The 18,020-nt window shown below is 43.7% G+C and overlaps 1 protein-coding gene across 1 annotated transcript; it reads left to right on the top strand.

Moving 5' to 3' along the window:
• The first annotated feature begins 4,008 nt into the window (after positions 1–4,008).
• Positions 4,009–17,477, top strand: EIF3F (eukaryotic translation initiation factor 3 subunit F). Its single transcript, XM_045065864.1, has 8 exons — positions 4,009–4,423; positions 13,482–13,552; positions 13,792–13,871; positions 14,298–14,435; positions 15,736–15,827; positions 16,304–16,440; positions 16,572–16,685; positions 17,251–17,477. The coding sequence occupies exons 1-8, from the start codon at positions 4,036–4,038 to the stop codon at positions 17,326–17,328; spliced, it is 1,098 nt and encodes a 365-aa protein (XP_044921799.1). The 5' UTR covers positions 4,009–4,035; the 3' UTR covers positions 17,329–17,477.
• The last annotated feature ends 543 nt before the right edge of the window (positions 17,478–18,020 follow it).

Raw genomic sequence — 18,020 nt, 5'->3', positions numbered from 1 at the left:
TTTAGGTGTGTCGTGAGGATGCTTTTGGTTAAGTTGAACATGTGCTCTCTTCGGCAGTACATATACTAAAATTGGTTAAGTTGAACATTGAAATTGATAGACTGAATAAAGCAGATTGCCATCCCTAATGTGGGTGGGCCTCGTCCAATCAGTTGAAGGCCTATATAGAACAAATTGCTTGTCCCCACCTGGAGTAAGAAGGAACTTCACCTGCCTGACTGCTTAAGCAGGACACTGATCCTTTCTAACCTTCAGACTCATACTGAAACATAGGCTCTTCTTGGGTCTTGAGTCTGCCTGGTTTTAGCCTAGAACTACTTATTGGCTCTCTTGGGTCTCCAGGTTGCTGACTAAAGATCTTGGGACTTCTCAGCCTCCATAATCACGTAACCAATACCTTATTTAAATATACGTATATTTAATATATGCATGGTTCTTCTGGAGAATCCTCACCAATATACCACGTGCACAACACATTTTCTGTATTCAAGCAGATAGCTCATTTTCTCTCTCTCCATGCCTTCTGCCCTTTCCTGATGAACCAAAGCCTCAGAGTGTCTGATTGTAGCGTTCAGCCTGCCTGGATCCCTCAGTCAATGGTTAAAAAGTCAGCATCCTGAATGTATGTATCTCCTTGTCCTGGCTCGTCAGCATTCCCAGGAAGACCATGCCAATGATCTCTCCCCACCTGCCTCTTAGCTATATGGCTGGAGAAAAATACAGAAATTGACCAGATCCTTGAGGTCTCCAGGCTCAGTGGGGCCCTCCCATAATTGACCAATGCCTTTGATGACTCACTCTTGGTCCCTCTTCCACCACACAAAGGCTGGACTTCACTCTTGCACCGCCATTCTTTTTTTTTTTTTTTAAGATTTTATTAATTTATTTGTCAGAGAGAGAGAGTGAGTGAGCACAGGCAGACAGAGTGACAGGCAGAGACAGAGAGAGAAGCAGGCTCCCTGCAGAGCAAGGAGCCCGATGTGACACTGGATTCCAGAACGCTGGGATCATGACCTGAACTGAAGGCAGCCGCTTAACCAACTGAGCCACACAGGCGTCCCTTGCACCGTCATTCTTAACAGATCAACTTGGTTCTACTTCTCTGAGAAAAACACCATTTAACATGAAGTCCTGCAACTTCCCTTCATTCTCCAACTCATAGTGTCTCTGATTCTTCATCCACCTCTTTCTCTTTTTGTCCCAGAGAGAAAGGTCTTTAGGCCATTGATGTAAAGGCAAAGTTCTTGGAGGTGAAGTGTCCACACCCAACTCAAATACGTGGATAGGAGGCCCCTAGGGTGTGTATGATCAGTTGGGGCAGCAACATCTTTTCATCAGAGGTGATTCTCTCCTCTGGCCTTCTTCCCACAGAATGATCTCAAGGGACCAGCCCTTGCTAAGGCAGACTCCCACTAGGCACCCATATGGGAGGCCACAGCCTAGGGCAGCCTCTCTATCATGTCCCTCGTGGTGTGCAAGACCATGCCTTTCATCTACCTTCTCCATTCAGACCCTCCTACCCCACTGCTTGTTTCATTAGATGGTTCTCCTTCTCACATGTATATTTAATCTTTATCTTTCCTCTAGATCCTTTCCCTTGGTATAAAACATCCTTAAAACTTTTCCAGCCTAAGTTGTTCCCTTCTCAGTACCACCGTTCCCCCTGCTGCTGCCTTAAATGTCTCCTCTCCTTCCCACCAACTCTCTTGAAATAGTAGCCGGCACTCACTGCCATCAGCTCAAACTGACCATTCTCACACCTGAATTCTGATTTCCATGCCCACCGCACCCTCAGTTCCACAGACACTGCTCTGCTAGGGTTGGTAAAGATCCAGGTTATCAAATCCAAGTCCCTTTTCAATCCTGCTCTGATAGGCTCTTCAACTGCATTTGGGGGGAATTAAAAGAAAGAACGTATTTCTGCCCAGAACATTGACGGGGAGCTGGATCGTGGGAATTATAATTATGGAAGATAGCTCCAAAGAGAAAGCAGTTCTTGGACATGAGAGTTGGGGCTAAGAAGTTCAACCTCACCCACCCACCTTGCCAACTGGATGCCAGGACTTGACCTAATTAAGGGAATTGATTGGTTTCTTCAGGAGACGATATTATCATTCCCACTGTACCATGAAGGAAACGGAGATTCAGAAAAAAATTATATGTTGCCCAAAGTTATGTAGTATGTTAGAATCAAAACTCCTTCCATTACACACCAGTGATAATACATACCACTTAATAATAATAACTGTGATACATGTCAAGGTGTGAATTTGGGAGAGTCAATCCCTGTCTTTGAGAATGCGGGGGGCGGGGAGGCAGAATTCCCTGCAGGGTGCCTGAGATCCATGTCATTCTATGATCATTTCTCCAACCCATTTGGATAGCAGATAAAATAAGAGGCTGTGACTGGCATATATATATGTGTGTGTATATATATATCTTTATTATATAGATATATCTCCTAATTTATGTTTTAGGATCATATCTCCCATTGGCTCTCAGTTTCCACAATAGAATGATGTGCTGGAGTGGCTTTGTGTGAATTCGCCTAATAAACTTCATTACAAAACAATGAAAAAATAATAATAATAACTGTGGTATATCAGGCACAGGCTAAGAGCTTTACAGAGGGTTGCTCATTGAAACCTTTCCCAAAGTACAGACTAGCATCTCCACCTAACCACTCTACAATTCTGCGTGGATGTCTAATAAACATCTCAAGAGTTACATCTCCAAAATTGAACTTAGGATATTTTCCCAAAAAACCGCTCCACTTGTAGCTTTCACTATCACAATTGATAACCTCTTCACTCTAATTCAGCATACATACATACACACACACACACACACACACCCAGTCAGAGTTGACTCTCCTATTTCACACCTCACATACAATTGCTCAGAAAATCCTGTTGTCTCTAAGGGTATCCCTGTTCTACCCACTTCTCACCAGTTCCACTGCTACTGGCCTGGTCCCTTCCACCATCCCCACTCCCTTGGTTACCTGCTCATCTCCTAACAGGTCTCCCTGCTCTTTCTCGCTCCCTTTCTTTCCTCAGCAACCACCCCACCCCAGCCCATTCTGTTCTTCTCAAAGCAGAGTGATCCTTTCTTTAAAAACTCAGACAGATCATGACTTTGCCCTTCTCCAAACCCTGCAATAGCTCCCCACCTCCCTCGGACTAAAAGTCAATGTTCTTACCATGGTTTAGGACGTCCTTAATCATGTGCTCCACAACCCTGATTCAAAGATCCACCTCCTGCTCTTCCCTGCCATGATCTTAACACTCTAGACACCAAACAGCCTCCTCACACACTCCAGGTCTGCTCCTTCCTGCCTTAAACTTTGCACTAGCTGATCCCTCTACCTGAAGGCTCCCCCACCAATTAGCCACCTTCCTCCCCTCCTTAAACCCACTCAAATCTCACGTTCTCATTGTTACCTATCCTAACTCCCGAGTCCCCCTTATTCCCCGCTAATTTTTCCTTTTTCATAGCCCTCATCACCTTCTAACATACTATATAATAATGTGTTTGTCTCTCTCCACTAGATCGTCAATTCTTCGAGGGCAACAATCCTCGTTTTGTTTAACGATGTATATTCCAAGCGCCTAAAACAGCGTCTGGCAGATATTCAAACTGGTGAGTGAGTAAGTCACCGCACTGACATCTCATGATGCTGTCTAAAACGCGCTTTAACATCCCCTATTGCTTTGAAGTCAGAAAACAGGAATTGCGACCCATTCTCCGCCCTCTGGGTCCATCTGGCGGCAGCTGAGCAGACGAACATGTTCCTCTTCTGACCGCGCCTTCCCAAGTTTGTTCGGAACTACTTAGCTCGATTCCCACTGAATGCTCATCGGACAGAAATCAAAGAGCACAAACCCGCAGCCGGAAAGTGTGGCTCCAGGAGAAGCATCATCCGTAACCAGTAGGCGCAAAGCTCTAGATCACGTGGTGCACAGTCAGCCTATCGTGCTCCTAATACTCTTCAACTCCCTCCCTTCCGCTCCTGCCTCCTTCTCGCTCGACAAGATGGCTACACCGGCTGCACCGGCGAGTGCTCCTGCCGCCACTCCAGCTCCAGCCCCCGCCCCGGCCGCCACCGCGGCCCCAGCTTCGGTCCCAGCCCCGGCCCCCACCCCAGCCTCAGCGCCAGCGCCCGCTCCGGCTCCAGCGCCGGCTCCAGCCTCCTCCTCAGACTCGGCGACTGCAGCGGCCACGACTGCGGCTCCGGGCCAGACCCCGGCCTCCACGCCGGCCCCAGCGCAGACTCCGGCGCAGTCGCTGCCGGGTCCTGCCCTCCCAGGCCCCTTCCCCGGCGGCCGTGTGGTCCGGCTGCATCCGGTCATTTTGGCCTCCATCGTGGACAGCTACGAGCGACGCAACGAGGGCGCTGCCCGAGTTATCGGGACCCTGCTGGGTGAGTGGTCAGACCGAAGTGACATTCTCTTTCGCCTCCCAGCTCCCTTTTATCTTGTTCACTGCTCGTCCCACCCGCATTGACCTCTTCCCTGGTTCTCCATCCCACCTTCCCGCCGCGATTTATCTCCTTAAGGGATGTTTACTTCCCTGCCAGACTGCTGTCACTTTGGTCGACATAAAATACGAAAGCAGTACGGAGTTACTGAAGAAATACCATGTGCCGAATGATTGAACATTCTGTTTTTAATCTTCCCAGTATCATTCCAGGTCAAGCGTGATTAGTCCCAAACCGCCAAAAATGAGTTCGGATGCTAAGAAGTCAAAAACGTTTGACTCCCTAAACCCAGTGACCTCGCCCCCCCCCACACACACACATACACACTTTTACGGACTAAATGTTTTTATATTCCAGGTGTTTACAAAGACGCTTTTAACCACCTGGCAAAGGAGTAATGACATCTTTAAAAAGACATTCCTTTGAACAAGTAAACCAGTTTGGCAGAAACTCATTTAGGGTTTCAATAATATTTTGCTTTCCTAAACATTTAATCCTGGTCTTCTGTTCTGTTGTCTCGTGAAAATGTTAATTTGTGAAACTGAGAAGCAGTAAAGAAGAATTACGTGCCCCTTTCTCTGGGGACTGCTGATCCCATCAGTCGTTTTCACCCCATCTTTGTCACTAATTGTAGATACCTTTGTGAGTCCACTCTAGCCTTATTCCTCATTTTTCTTATTCTTAAATATGTAATTGTCCTTCCACCATAGAAGGCAAGTGGTGTGTTGCCAAGAGGACAAGATTTGTAAGTAGATTCACAAGATATCAACCATGTGCCTTGGGACGAATTACCTAAAGTCTAGTTCTTTCAGGGGCTACTTAGACTTAGTCTTTGCAAGAACTACATTATTATCGTAAGCATCTAACTGCTGGCACACATGAGGTACAAAATGGCTGTTGGTTGCTGTCTACCACATCAGGGCTGTATACACCCCCCCACCAGCATGCGCGCATGCACACATACACACACACACACTCACTGTCTCCCACTCTCTGTCTTTGAAGCTTTAGCAATTTACAGAAACTTCATTTGATCCATTATCTTCCAAACATTGTCAAGATTTTCCTCAAACCAAGCCTTTGTATTCTTTTTTTTTTTTTTTTTTTTTTTATTTTAATTTTTTTATTTTTATAAACATATATTTTTATCCCCAGGGGTACAGGTCTGTGAATCACCAGGTTTACACACTTCACAGCACTCACCAAATCACATACCCTCCCCAATGTCCATAATCCCACCCCCTTCTCCCAAACCCCCTCCCCCCGGCAACCCTCAGTTTGTTTTGTGAGATTAAGAGTCACTTATGGTTTGTCTCCCTCCCAATCCCATCTTGTTTCATTTATTCTTCTACCCACTTAAGCCTCCATGTTGCATCACCACTTCCTCATATCAGGGAGATCATATGATAGTTGTCTTTCTCTGCTTGACTTATTTCGCTAAGCATGATACGCTCTAGTTCCATCCATGTTGTTGCAAATGGCAAGATTTCATTTCTTTTGATGGCTGCATAGTATTCCATTGTGTATATATACCACATCTTCTTGATCCATTCATCTGTTGATGGACATCTAGGTTCTTTCCATAGTTTGGCTATTGTGGACATTGCTGCTATAAACATTCGGGTGCATGTGTCCCTTTGGATCACTACATTTGTATCTTTAGGGTAAATACCCAATAGTGCAATTGCTGGGTCATAGGGCAGTTCTATTTTCAACATTTTGAGGAACCTCCATGCTGTTTTCCAGAGTGGCTGCACCAGCTTGCATTCCCACCAACAGTGTAGGAGGGTTCCCCTTTCTCCGCATCCTCGCCAGCATCTGTCATTTCCTGACTTGTTGATTTTGGCCATTCTGACTGGTGTGAGGTGATATCTCATTGTGGTTTTGATTTGTATTTCCCTGATGCCGAGTGATATGGAGCACTTTTTCATGTGTCTGTTGGCCATCTGGATGTCTTCTTTGCAGAAATGTCTGTTCATGTCTTCTGCCCATTTCTTGATTGGATTATTTGTTCTTTGGGTGTTGAGTTTGCTAAGTTCTTTATAGATTCTGGACACTAGTCCTTTATCTGATATGTCGTTTGCAAATATCTTCTCCCATTCTGTCAGTTGTCTTTTGATTTTGTTAACTGTTTCCTTTGCTGTGCAAAAGCTTTTGATCTTGATGAAATCCCAGTTGTTCATTTTTTCCCTTGCTTCCCTTGCCTTTTGCGTTGTTCCTAGGAGGATGTTGCTGCGGCAGAGGTCGAAGAGGTTGCTGCCCGTGTTCTCAAGGATTTTGATGGATTCCTTTCGTACATTGAGGTCCTTCATCCATTTTGAGTCTATTTTTTTGTGTGTTGTAAGGAAATGGTCCAATTTCATTTTTCTGCATGTGGCTGTCCAATTTTCCCAGCACCATTTATTGAAAAGGCTGTCTTTTTTCCATTGGACATTCTTTCCTGCTTTGTCGAAGATTAGTTGACCATAGATTTGAGGGTCTATTTCTGGGCTCTCTATTCTGTTCCATTGATCTATGTGTCTGTTTTTGTGCCAGTACCATGCTGTCTTGATGATGACAGCTTTGTAATAGAGCTTGAAGTCCGGAATTGTGATGCCACCAACGTTGGCTTTCTTTTTCAATATCCCTTTGGCTATTCGAGGTCTTTTTTGGTTCCATATAAATTTTAGAATTATTTGTTCCATTTCTTTGAAAAAGATGGATGGTACTTTGATAGGAATTGCATTAAATGTGTAGATTGCTTTAGGTAGCATAGACATTTTCACAATATTTATTCTTCCAATCCAGGAGCATGGAACATTTTTCCATTTCTTTGTGTCTTCCTCAATTTCTTTCATGAGTACTTTATAGTTTTCTGAGTATAGATTCTGTGTCTCTTTGGTTAGGTTTATTCCTAGGTATCTTATGGTTTTGGATGCAATTGTAAATGGGATTGACTCCTTAATATCTCTTTCTTCTGTCTTGCTGTTGGTGTAGAGAAATGCAACTGATTTCTGTGCATTGATTTTATATCCTGACACTTTACTGAATTCCTGTATAAGTTCTAGCCGTTTTGGAGTGCATTCTTTTGGGTTTTCCACATATAGTATCATATCATCTGCGAAGAGTGATAATTTGACTTCTTCTTTGCCGATTTGGATGCCTTTAATTTCCTTTTGTTGTCTGATTGCTGAGGCTAGGACCTCTAGTACAATGTTGAATAGCAGTGGTGATAATGGACATCCCTGCCGTGTTCCTGACCTTAGCGGAAAAGCTTTCAGTTTTTTCTCCATTGAGAATGATATTTGCGGTGGGTTTTTCATAGATGGCTTTGATGATATTGAGGTATGTGCCCTCTATCCCTACACTTTGAAGAGTTTTGATCAGGAAGGGATGTTGTACTTTGTCAAATGCTTTTTCAGCATCTATTGAGAGTATCATATGGTTCTTGTTCTTTCTTTTATTGATGTGTTGTATCACATTGACTGATTTGCGGATGTTGAACCAACCTTGCAGCCCTGGAATAAATCCCACTTGGTCGTGGTGAATAATCTTTTTAATGTACTGTTGAATCCTATTGGCTAGTATTTTGTTGAGTATTTTCGCATCTGTGTTCATCAAGGATATCGGTCTATAGCTCTCTTTTTTGGTGGGATCCTTGTCTGGTTTTGGGATCAAGGTGATGCTGGCCTCATAAAATGAGTTTGGAAGTTTTCCTTCCATTTCTATTTTTTGGAACAGTTTCAGGAGAATAGGAATTAGTTCTTCTTTAAATGTTTGGTAGAATTCCCCCGGGAAGCCGTCTGGCCCTGGGCTTTTGTTTGTTTGGAGATTTTTAATGACTGTTTCAATCTCCTTACTGGTTATGGGTCTGTTCAGGCTTTCTATTTCTTCCTGGTTCAGTTGTGGTAGTTTATATGTTTCTAGGAATGCATCCATTTCTTCCAGATTGTCAAATTTATTGCCGTAGAGTTGCTCATAGTATGTTCTTATAATAGTTTGTATTTCTTTGGTGTTAGTTGTGATCTCTCCTCTTTCATTCATGATTTTATTTATTTGGGTCCTTTCTCTTTTCTTTTTGATAAGTCGGGCCAGGGGTTTATCAATTTTATTAATTCTTTCAAAGAACCAGCTCCTAGTTTCGTTGATTTGTTCTATTGTTTTTTTGGTTTCTATTTCATTGATTTCTGCTCTGATCTTTATGATTTCTCTTCTCCTGCTGGGCTTAGGGTTCTCTTTCTTGTTCTTTCTCCAGCTCCTTTAGGTGTAGGGTTAGGTTGTGTACCTGAGACCTTTCTTGTTTCTTGAGAAAGGCTTGTACCGCTATATATTTTCCTCTCAGGACTGCCTTTGTTGTGTCCCACAGATTTTGAACCGTTGTGTTTTCATTATCATTTGTTTCCATGATTTTTTTCAATTCTTCTTTAATTTCCCGGTTGACCCATTCATTCTTTAGAAGGATACTGTTTAGTCTCCATGTATTTGGGTTCTTTCCAAACTTCCTTTTGTGGTTGAGTTCTAGCTTTAGAGCATTGTGGTCTGAAAATATGCAGGGAATGATCCCAATCTTTTGATACCGGTTGAGTCCTGATTTAGGACCGAGGATGTGATCTATTCTGGAGAATGTTCCATGTGCACTAGAGAAGAATGTGTATTCTGTTGCTTTGGGATGAAATATTCTGAATATATCTGTGATGTCCATCTGGTCCAGTGTGTCATTTAAGGCCTTTATATCCTTGCTGATCTTTTGCTTGGATGACCTGTCCATTTCAGTGAGGGGAGTGTTAAAGTCCCCTACTATCTTGTATTATTGTTGATGTGTTTCTTTGATTTTGTTATTAATTGGTTTATATAGTTGGCTGCTCCCACATTGGGGGCATAGATATTTAAAATTGTTAAATCTTCTTGTTGGACAGACCCTTTGAGTATGATATAGTGTCCTTCCTCATCTCTTATTATAGTCTTTGGCTTAAAATCTAATTGATCTGATATAAGGATTGCCACTCCTGCTTTCTTCTGATGTCCATTAGCATGGTAAATTCTTTTCCACCCCCTCACTTTAAATCTGGAGGTGTCTTCGGGCTTAAAATGTGTTTCTTGGAGGCAACATATAGATGGGTTTTGTTTTTTTATCCATTCTGATACCCTGTGTCTTTTGACAGGGGCATTTAGCCCATTCACATTCAGGGTAACTATTGAGAGATATGAATTTAGTGCCATTGTATTGCCTGTAAGGTGACTATTACTGTATATGGTCTCTGTTCCTTTCTGATCTACCACTTGTAGGCTCTCTCTTTGCTTAGAGGACCCCTTTCAAGATTTCCTGTAGAGCTGGTTTGGTATTTGCAAATTCTTTCAGTTGTTGTTTGTCCTGGAAGCTTTTAATCTCTCCTTCTATTTTCAATGATAGCCTAGCTGGATATAGTATTCTTGGCTGCATGTTTTTTTCTCGTTTAGTGCTCTGAAAATATCATGCCAGCTCTTTCTGGCCTGCCAGGTCTCTGTGGATAAGTCAGCTGCCAATCTAATATTTTTACCATTGTATGTTACAGACTTCTTTTCCCGGGGGGCTGCTTTTTCAGGATTTTCTCTTTGTCATTGAGACTTGTAAATTTTACTATTAGGTGACGAGGTGTGGGCCTATTCTTATTGATTTTGAGGGGCATTCTCTGAACCTCCTGAATTTTGATGCTCGTTCCCTTTGCCATATTGGGGAAATTCTCCCCAATAATTCTCTCCAGTATACCTTCTGCTCCCCTCTCACTTTCTTCTTCTTCTGGAATCCCAATTATTCTAATGTTGTTTCGTCTTATGGTGTCACTTATCTCTCGAATTCTCCCCTCGTGGTCCAGTAGCTGTTTGTCCCTCTTTTGATCAGCTTCTTTATTCTCTGTCATTTGGTCTTCTATATCACTAATTCTTTCTTCTGCCTCATTTATCCTAGCAGTGAGAGCCTCCATTTTTGATTGCACACTCATTAATAGCTTTTTTGATTTCAACTTGGTTAGATTTTAGTTCTTTTATTTCTCCAGAAAGGGCTTTTATATCTCTCGAGAGGGTTTCTCTAATATCTTCCATGCCTTTTTCGAGCCCGGCTAGAACCTTGAGAATTGTCATTCTGAACTCTAGATCTGACATATTACCGATGTCTGTATTGATTAGGTCCCTAGCCTTCGGTACTGCCTCTTGTTCTTTTTTTTGTGTTGAATTTTTCCGTCTTGTCATTTTGTCCAGATAAGAGTAAATGAAGGGGCAAGTAAAATACTAAAAGGGTGGCAACAACCCCAGGAAAATATGCTTTAACCAAATTAGAAGAGATCCAAAATCGTGAGTGGGGAGAAAGGGGATAAAAAGAGGTTCAAAAAGGAAGAGAGAAAAAAGAAAAGAAAAAAAAAAAAAAAGAAAAAGAAAAGAAAAGAATTTTAAAAAAAGAAAACACCTAAGAAAAATGTAAAAAAATATATATATATATATATTAGATAAACTAGTAAAAAATCGTTAAAAAAGAAAAAGATAACAGTTAAAAAAAAAAATTTTACCCGAAGGCGAGAAAAAAAAAAAATGAAAAAGAAAAAATTAAATTAACTGCAAGACTAAAAAAAATCACAGGAAAAAAGCCATGAGTTCCGTGCTTGGCTTTCTCCTCCTCTGGAATTCTGCTGCTCTCCTTGGTATTGAAACCGCACTCCTTGGTAGGTGAACTTGGTCTCGGCTGGATTTCTTGTTGATCTTCTGGGGGAGGGGCCTGTTGTAGTGATTCTCAAGTGTCTTTGCCCCAGGCGGAATTACACCGCCCTTACCCGGGGCCGGGGTGAGTAATCCGCTCGGGTTTGCTTTCAGGAGCTTTTGTTCCCTGAGCGCTTTCCGTAGAGTTCCAGAGGACGGGAATACAAATGGCGGCCTCCTGGTCTCCGGCCCGGAGGAGCCGAGAGCCCAGGGCCCCACTCCTCAGTGCGCCCTCAGAGAACAGCGCCCAGTTACTCCCGTCTGCCTGACCTCCGGCCGCGCTCCGAGCTCACCGAGCCTGCGACCGGTTCAAGGTAAACACGGAGCTGCGAGCTTACTGTCGGCTCTGTCTCTGTAGCCGGCTTTCCCGTTCCAATACCCGCAAGCTCTGCGACACTCAGACACCCCCGATCCTTCTGTGACCCTGCGGGACCTGAGGCCACGCTGACCCCGCGTGGGCTTCGCCCCGGTTTAGCCTCTGGAGCGATGTCCCTCAGCGGAACAGACTTTTAAAAGTCCTGATTTTGTGCGCGGTTGCTCCGCCGCTTGCCGGGAGCCGGCCCCTCCCCCCGGGGTCTATCTTCCCGTCGCTTTGGATTCACTTCTCCGCCGGTCCTACCTTTCAGAAAGTGGCTGATTTTCTGTTTCCAGAATTGCTGTTCTTCTTCTCTTCGATCTGCCGATGGATTTTCAGGTGTTTGCAATCTTTAGATAAGCTATCTAGCTGATCTCCGGCTAGCTGAAGCAGTCTCAGCTTGCTACTTCTCCGCCATCTTGACTCCTCCCCCCAAGCCTTTGTATTCTGTTTGCTCCAAGTGGCTTCCCTGCTCCCCGTCATTTAAGTTCCACTCATTTTCCAGGATCCCAAGAAAAGTGTTAAGTGTCAGTTCTTCATCTTACACTACTATCCTCACCTCCATTTTTAACCTCCCAAAGTGTAATAGCATTCTGTAACTGTGTCCTGCTTTGAGCTTCTGTTGTAAATGATTTTTGCAACACTAACTTGGCACTTGAGAAATACTAATTTACTCTTTTAGCTGCACTGCCAAGTGTTCCAAACTCACTGGAGGTGTTTAACTAAAGAAACAGTTCTTCACCTGGGGAGACCACTAAGTGCCTCAGATACTGTAGTGACCCTAGTTAGACCAACTGTAATCTAGATCTTTAGATCCTTCTTCTAGACTGGGATCATGGTCCAGTGCTAGGTGTTATAAAGACGGTACTTACTGAAGAATGAAACATAGACTAATCACTGGGAGCTTAAAATTTTCTTGTGAAACATACTTAATTTGGTTAAATGAAGTCACTGGAACCTCTTAAGTACCATAAAACTGTTAGGTAATTAGAATTTTAGAATTGGAAAAACTTCTCTAACCTTGAATTCAAGATGAAGGTTAGTGGCGTGGAACTATAGAAGAATTAAAACTGCTTAAGAAGTTTGAAATGATCAAGTTTATTGAATGCTGATGAGAAGTCAAATAAAATAGAACATATTTATCCACTGGGTTTGGAGACTGTTTCAGCCACAGGAACAGAAACCATAGCGAAGTGGAATAAAACAGACAGATAGCTGCGGCCCCTGGCAAGACCCCGGCCTAAATGATGGGAAGCACTGTGGTCTGTGGCAGAGGGGGAAGTGCTTGAAGCCTTGTATGGGTGGTGCCAGTAGGTTAGAGAAAGATAGAGAACCGAAGGGACTATTAGTTTTAGGTCAAGAAACAAACGTAGTAGGAGTTAAGAATATCAGAACTAGAATGGGAGCTTGTGGTAAAAGACTGATACTAATGTTTAAGATTCACAGGTAGAAGGTTTCTGGATGATGATGGGGTTAAGGTTATGACCATGGGACTAGATGGCTAAAGGGAGGTACAGGTGAAACTCCCTAAAATTGTACTCTGAAGCTAGGCTTCTGTATGGGTGGCTTTTGTAGACATTGTCAGAATTTTCCAGGTAGTTTTGCAGATTGAATTATAAGAGAAAATGTAGTAGCTGGAAAGTGAAGATCGCAGAGTGACAATCTGGCACAGCACTGGTAGCAGGAAAGAACAGAGAGCAGAAGAGCTTGTGAAGGAAGAAGAATAGACCCATTCATTGGTGGTTAAAGGAAAAAGATCACTCAGAGCTTCAGTTCTCTGGAGAATCTTGGTTCCATTGATGCACATGCCCGAACTTGGAGCTTATGAGTTCAGTTTTTCATTCATCGACTTTGAGGAAGCCTCTGAAAACATTTGGAAAATGGTCAGAGGCTGTTGAGAGCTCTAGGGTTTTATAAAACATGGACAATTTTCTCTTACAGGAACCGTTGACAAGCATTCAGTGGAGGTGACTAACTGCTTTTCAGTGCCGCACAATGAGTCAGAAGATGAGGTGAGTGGGGGCTTGAGCTGCCATTGTGTGATCTGTAGTTGCTTGTTCGCTAGGCTCTCCTTAAGCACAGTATGTTGAGCTTGTCACTGGAAGCCCGGCAGTTCAAAGAGCTGTTTTTTATGTTTACATATTTTTGCTGGGCCTCTTCTCTCTGCTGGCGGTTGGCCCCTTGTCCTTCTCTTCCACTTTTTTCTATGAACTTCTAGCATCTTAGCTTCCTTTTCTTCCTGCCTTCTTAGGTGGCTGTTGACATGGAATTTGCGAAGAACATGTATGAATTACACAAGAAAGTCTCTCCAAATGAGCTTATCCTGGGCTGGTAAGTTGAAGTGGGGGGAATGGAAAGTTTCGGTGATTGCCATGGTTTTTTTGCCACCAGACTAAGCATTATACTCTTTTGGAGACAATGTTGGAGGTGTATTACCACAAGGATCTACGAATTTAGTGTGTTTTTTGCTGGCAGTTCTGATCTCATGAGGCCAGGGATATTTACTTTGAAATGTAGCTTTTACTGAGCAAGTATTTTTGCCTTGCTGGTGACTTAAAATGTTGCAAGAACTCTGAGAGTCAACTTTGGATCTGACTTGATCTAGTTTCCGGTTTATCTGTTATTTTTATATTTGGGGTGTCACTGGCAGTAACATTACCATAGAAGTGTCAGGTACCTAGAGACACCCATGTCACTATCATGTTCGGTCTTAATGTCACATGTAGACATGAATCTACACTGTGTTCCATTTTCCAGGTATGCTACAGGCCATGACATCACAGAGCATTCTGTGCTGATCCATGAGTACTACAGCCGGGAAGCCCCCAACCCCATTCACCTCACTGTGGACACGAGCCTCCAGAATGGCCGCATGAGCATCAAGGCCTATGTCAGGTGACCAGTGTTGGGACACAAGGGCATAAAAGACTTATCTAGTTGATACCATGCCTGGATGACACCCACTTCTACCCAAAGCAGGTTTAATCTTTCAGTATATAGCTCATTGCCTCCTAAGGAAGCCCATTTCTCACTCTCAGCAGTTATTATTAGAACGGCTTTACTCTGCAACAAAATCTGTCCCTGAAATATCCACTCACTGATACCAGTTGTGGTATCCAATTTCTTAAACAATTTCAGATGACAGCCCTTTAGGTAGTTACACACACTGTCATGTTTTTCATGTCATCTTTTCTATAAACGGACTCTTCGCGATTCCTGTAGCTGATCCTCACATGGTATTTTGGTCACAATCCTTCACCACGTTCTGTTTCTCTGAGTCCACCTTTAGTTTGCCATTAGCCTGAGAACTGAACACAGGACTTGGAGTAGTGCGGGTTAAAAGATGACTGAGCTTTTTTGAATACATCTATTACCAGGGTTGAGTACAGTTTTTAATGACAATAACGTTTTAGTTTTGACACACTGAGCTTGCAGGTGGTTAAAATGCCCATTGATGGGGGAGATTGGGAAAGGCTCCCTTGGCATGCTCAAGAAGGGGCTGCTGGAGGAGTTGGAAGGATTATCTTTTCAGGTTAGAGTGAAGGCAGTTGTTAGTGCCTCTCTTACTGAGTTTGGCTTTGTGCTGTGTGTGTATCGTGATGTAACAGTTAGCCACAACGTGGAGAGACAATGATGGTGGATGCCAAGTGCTTATGGGCGAGTTGGTGTACCACTAAGCTTTAGTTACTGCCTGATTTCATAGCCTTTTCAGATATTTCAGACTCTTCATGGTCCAGTTGAAAATAATGTTGTTGACATAGTCAAAGCAGTCACCTTTAGTGAGATGACTTAGAGCACCCAATCTAGTCTTGGTGGGCTGGAGTTCATTGGCTTTTTGCCATGCTGATGAAGGACTCAGTCTCATATTTCTGTGGGGGTGGATATCTGGGCAGCCAGCTCCACAGGGAAATCCAGTGTCTTGTTTAATCGCTGAGCTGTACAGTGAGTGAAGCAGTTCTCTGAAGGGACAGGTCACGTCTAAACGCTGAGTGCCCTCTCCCAGGCCAAGGTTTGTATATGGAATGGGCTAGAGGGAAAAAAGTGACTTGCTCCCACGAGATCTCAGGTTTAGATGGTTCTAGCCTTTTTATCTCAGAACCGGGGAACCCATACTCTTGGTATAACTGCTTTCCCAGCCTAGAGTAGAAAGCTCTCTCCCAAGTCCATTTGTTTACCTTGACTTCTCTTTCCCCAGCACTTTAATGGGTGTCCCTGGGAGAACCATGGGGGTGATGTTCACACCTCTCACAGTGAAATATGCATATTATGACACCGAACGCATTGGAGGTGAGTAACCTTCTGATACCTTCTTTTGAGGTTTGGCATTTTTCAGGGGAGGGGTTTGCCACTCTCTAACAAGTAGAGGGCTTTGGGTCGAAGAGGAACCATTGATGTGAGATTTGTGATTAAAGTCACAGTCATTCTCCTTTATAAATGGGCTTCCAGGAATTATTTGTGGAATTATTAGAGGTGGGAAATGATAAGTACAAGAGGCTATGTGACCATTCATACAAGAGCATTACATGATGTGCTCTTATATGACATTCATGTAAGAGCAAACCCAGTGATTAGCATACTGCATATAGAAGTTGAGCTCTAACTGTAGGAAGAAAAGCTAATAAGGGCAGAGCAGGGGAGTTTAGAGAAGTTGGCTGTGTCCAGTAGGAGGAGGGAGAGTTCACAGAATGATTAGAGATCATCTCTTTCCTGGTAGAATGACTGAAATCTCTGTGCCTCTTCTATTCCCCATCCTACTTCCACAGTTGACCTGATCATGAAGACCTGTTTTAGCCCCAACCGGGTGATTGGACTCTCAAGCGACTTACAGCAAGTAGGAGGGGCATCAGCTCGCATCCAGGATGCCCTGAGCACAGTGTTGCAGTATGCAGAGGATGTGCTGGTGAGGAAGGGGAAGGAAAGAAAGGAGGGCATAGATCTCCACTCCGAGGTCACCGAGAGGTGTGCTGACAAGTGGCAGTCCTTGGTGGTGAGAATTAACTGTGCCTCATTGAATCTTTGTTTGGTGCTCAGTCCGGAAAGGTGTCAGCTGACAATACCGTGGGCCGCTTCTTGATGAGTCTGGTTAACCAAGTACCCAAGATAGTTCCTGATGACTTTGAGACCATGCTCAACAGCAACATCAATGTGAGTGCTATCCCTAGGCTTCTGGGAGCTTGTGTCTTCCCCCATCTCAGCTCATGCATGGATGTGAAGGGAATTGGGGGAGATGACCTGGAGGAGGGGCTTTGCCTTTGGCCCCTTGCAGTGCAGGTTGGGAGAAAGGAAGAGATAGTACATGTGCTTGGAGATCCCCCCCACCTTCTCTTCCTTGATTGCATTATCTCAGGAACTGCTGATACTACTGTGACTTGTTACCTAGATTCATGGTTGAAAAAAATGCTAAATCCAGAGGTTAATGAAAATGCAATTTCTCATTTTCCCCGTCTGAGTTCACAGATACTCCTCCCTCCATATTCTACCCATAGATCTTAATTAAAGCACCCCAAGCTTATTAGTGTATCGGTAGAGATGAAAAGTATTCTCAAACATTTCCTTCTTATCTTCCACCTTCAACTCTTGCCCAGTCTCTTCCTGAGCTGTCATTATCCAGGACTGTCCTCATAACCAGTGTCCACCATGGAGCTGGCCAACGCCAGACTTCTCCCTTTCCACCCAACCCCTCACTCATTGTGGCTTCTTCCTCTTTCAGGACCTGCTGATGGTGACCTACCTGGCCAATCTCACACAGTCACAGATTGCCCTCAATGAGAAACTTGTAAACCTGTGAATGGGCCCCACGCAGCACTTCTGCCAGTCTGGGCCACCCTAGGACTCAGAGTGGAGTGAAGTAGAATGGTTTTCTTGTGGTTTGAGTCACACCAAGTCAGTCAAGTGCTTGTGACTCTAAATAAATGTAGCCTACCTTTTGTAAATGAATCCATCTTACATGAGTTTACTGCTGGGCAGGGGTGGGAGGAAAACTGTCCTAGAGCTCACGCAGAAACCAGGAAGTGAATACTCTGGGTTGAGGTTGGTTGTGTGTTTATGATTCTGCATCAGTGGTTGCACCCATAGCCCAAGCTCCAGTCACTTTATCTTCACCTGACTGCAGACCAGATAACCTTCTTTGCACACTGGTTTTATAAAGGTACTTTATTCCCACTCTTTTGCCTATGATTAGAGCAAACTCGGCCTCCAGAAAATAGCTTTTTATCACTTCTCTTCCATAGCATCTTAAGCGAATAACAGTACGAAGTGTTGCCCTGTGCACAGTTAGGAGTACCTAGAGCATGTGCTAGTGAGTGAGTGGAGAGGAAAGAAGGGAGTGGGTACAAATCTTAGTCCTGGGATCCATGAGTCTATGCTGGTGGAAAGACTGTCTTCTGAGGATTAACTGCACTTCCCCAAATTTTTCTTTTGGCTTTCAGTCTGGAAAGGTCTTCATTGACAGTACTCTGAACCATTTCTCAATGGGTCATG

This window comes from Mustela putorius, unplaced genomic scaffold (genome assembly GCF_011764305.1).
Source record: "Mustela putorius furo isolate JIRA1106 unplaced genomic scaffold, ASM1176430v1.1 tig00003859_pilon_pilon_pilon, whole genome shotgun sequence".
Classification (NCBI taxonomy): domain Eukaryota; kingdom Metazoa; phylum Chordata; class Mammalia; order Carnivora; family Mustelidae; genus Mustela; species Mustela putorius.
Note: the sequence above shows the minus strand (reverse complement) of the source record. Positions and strands in the feature narration are given on the sequence as shown.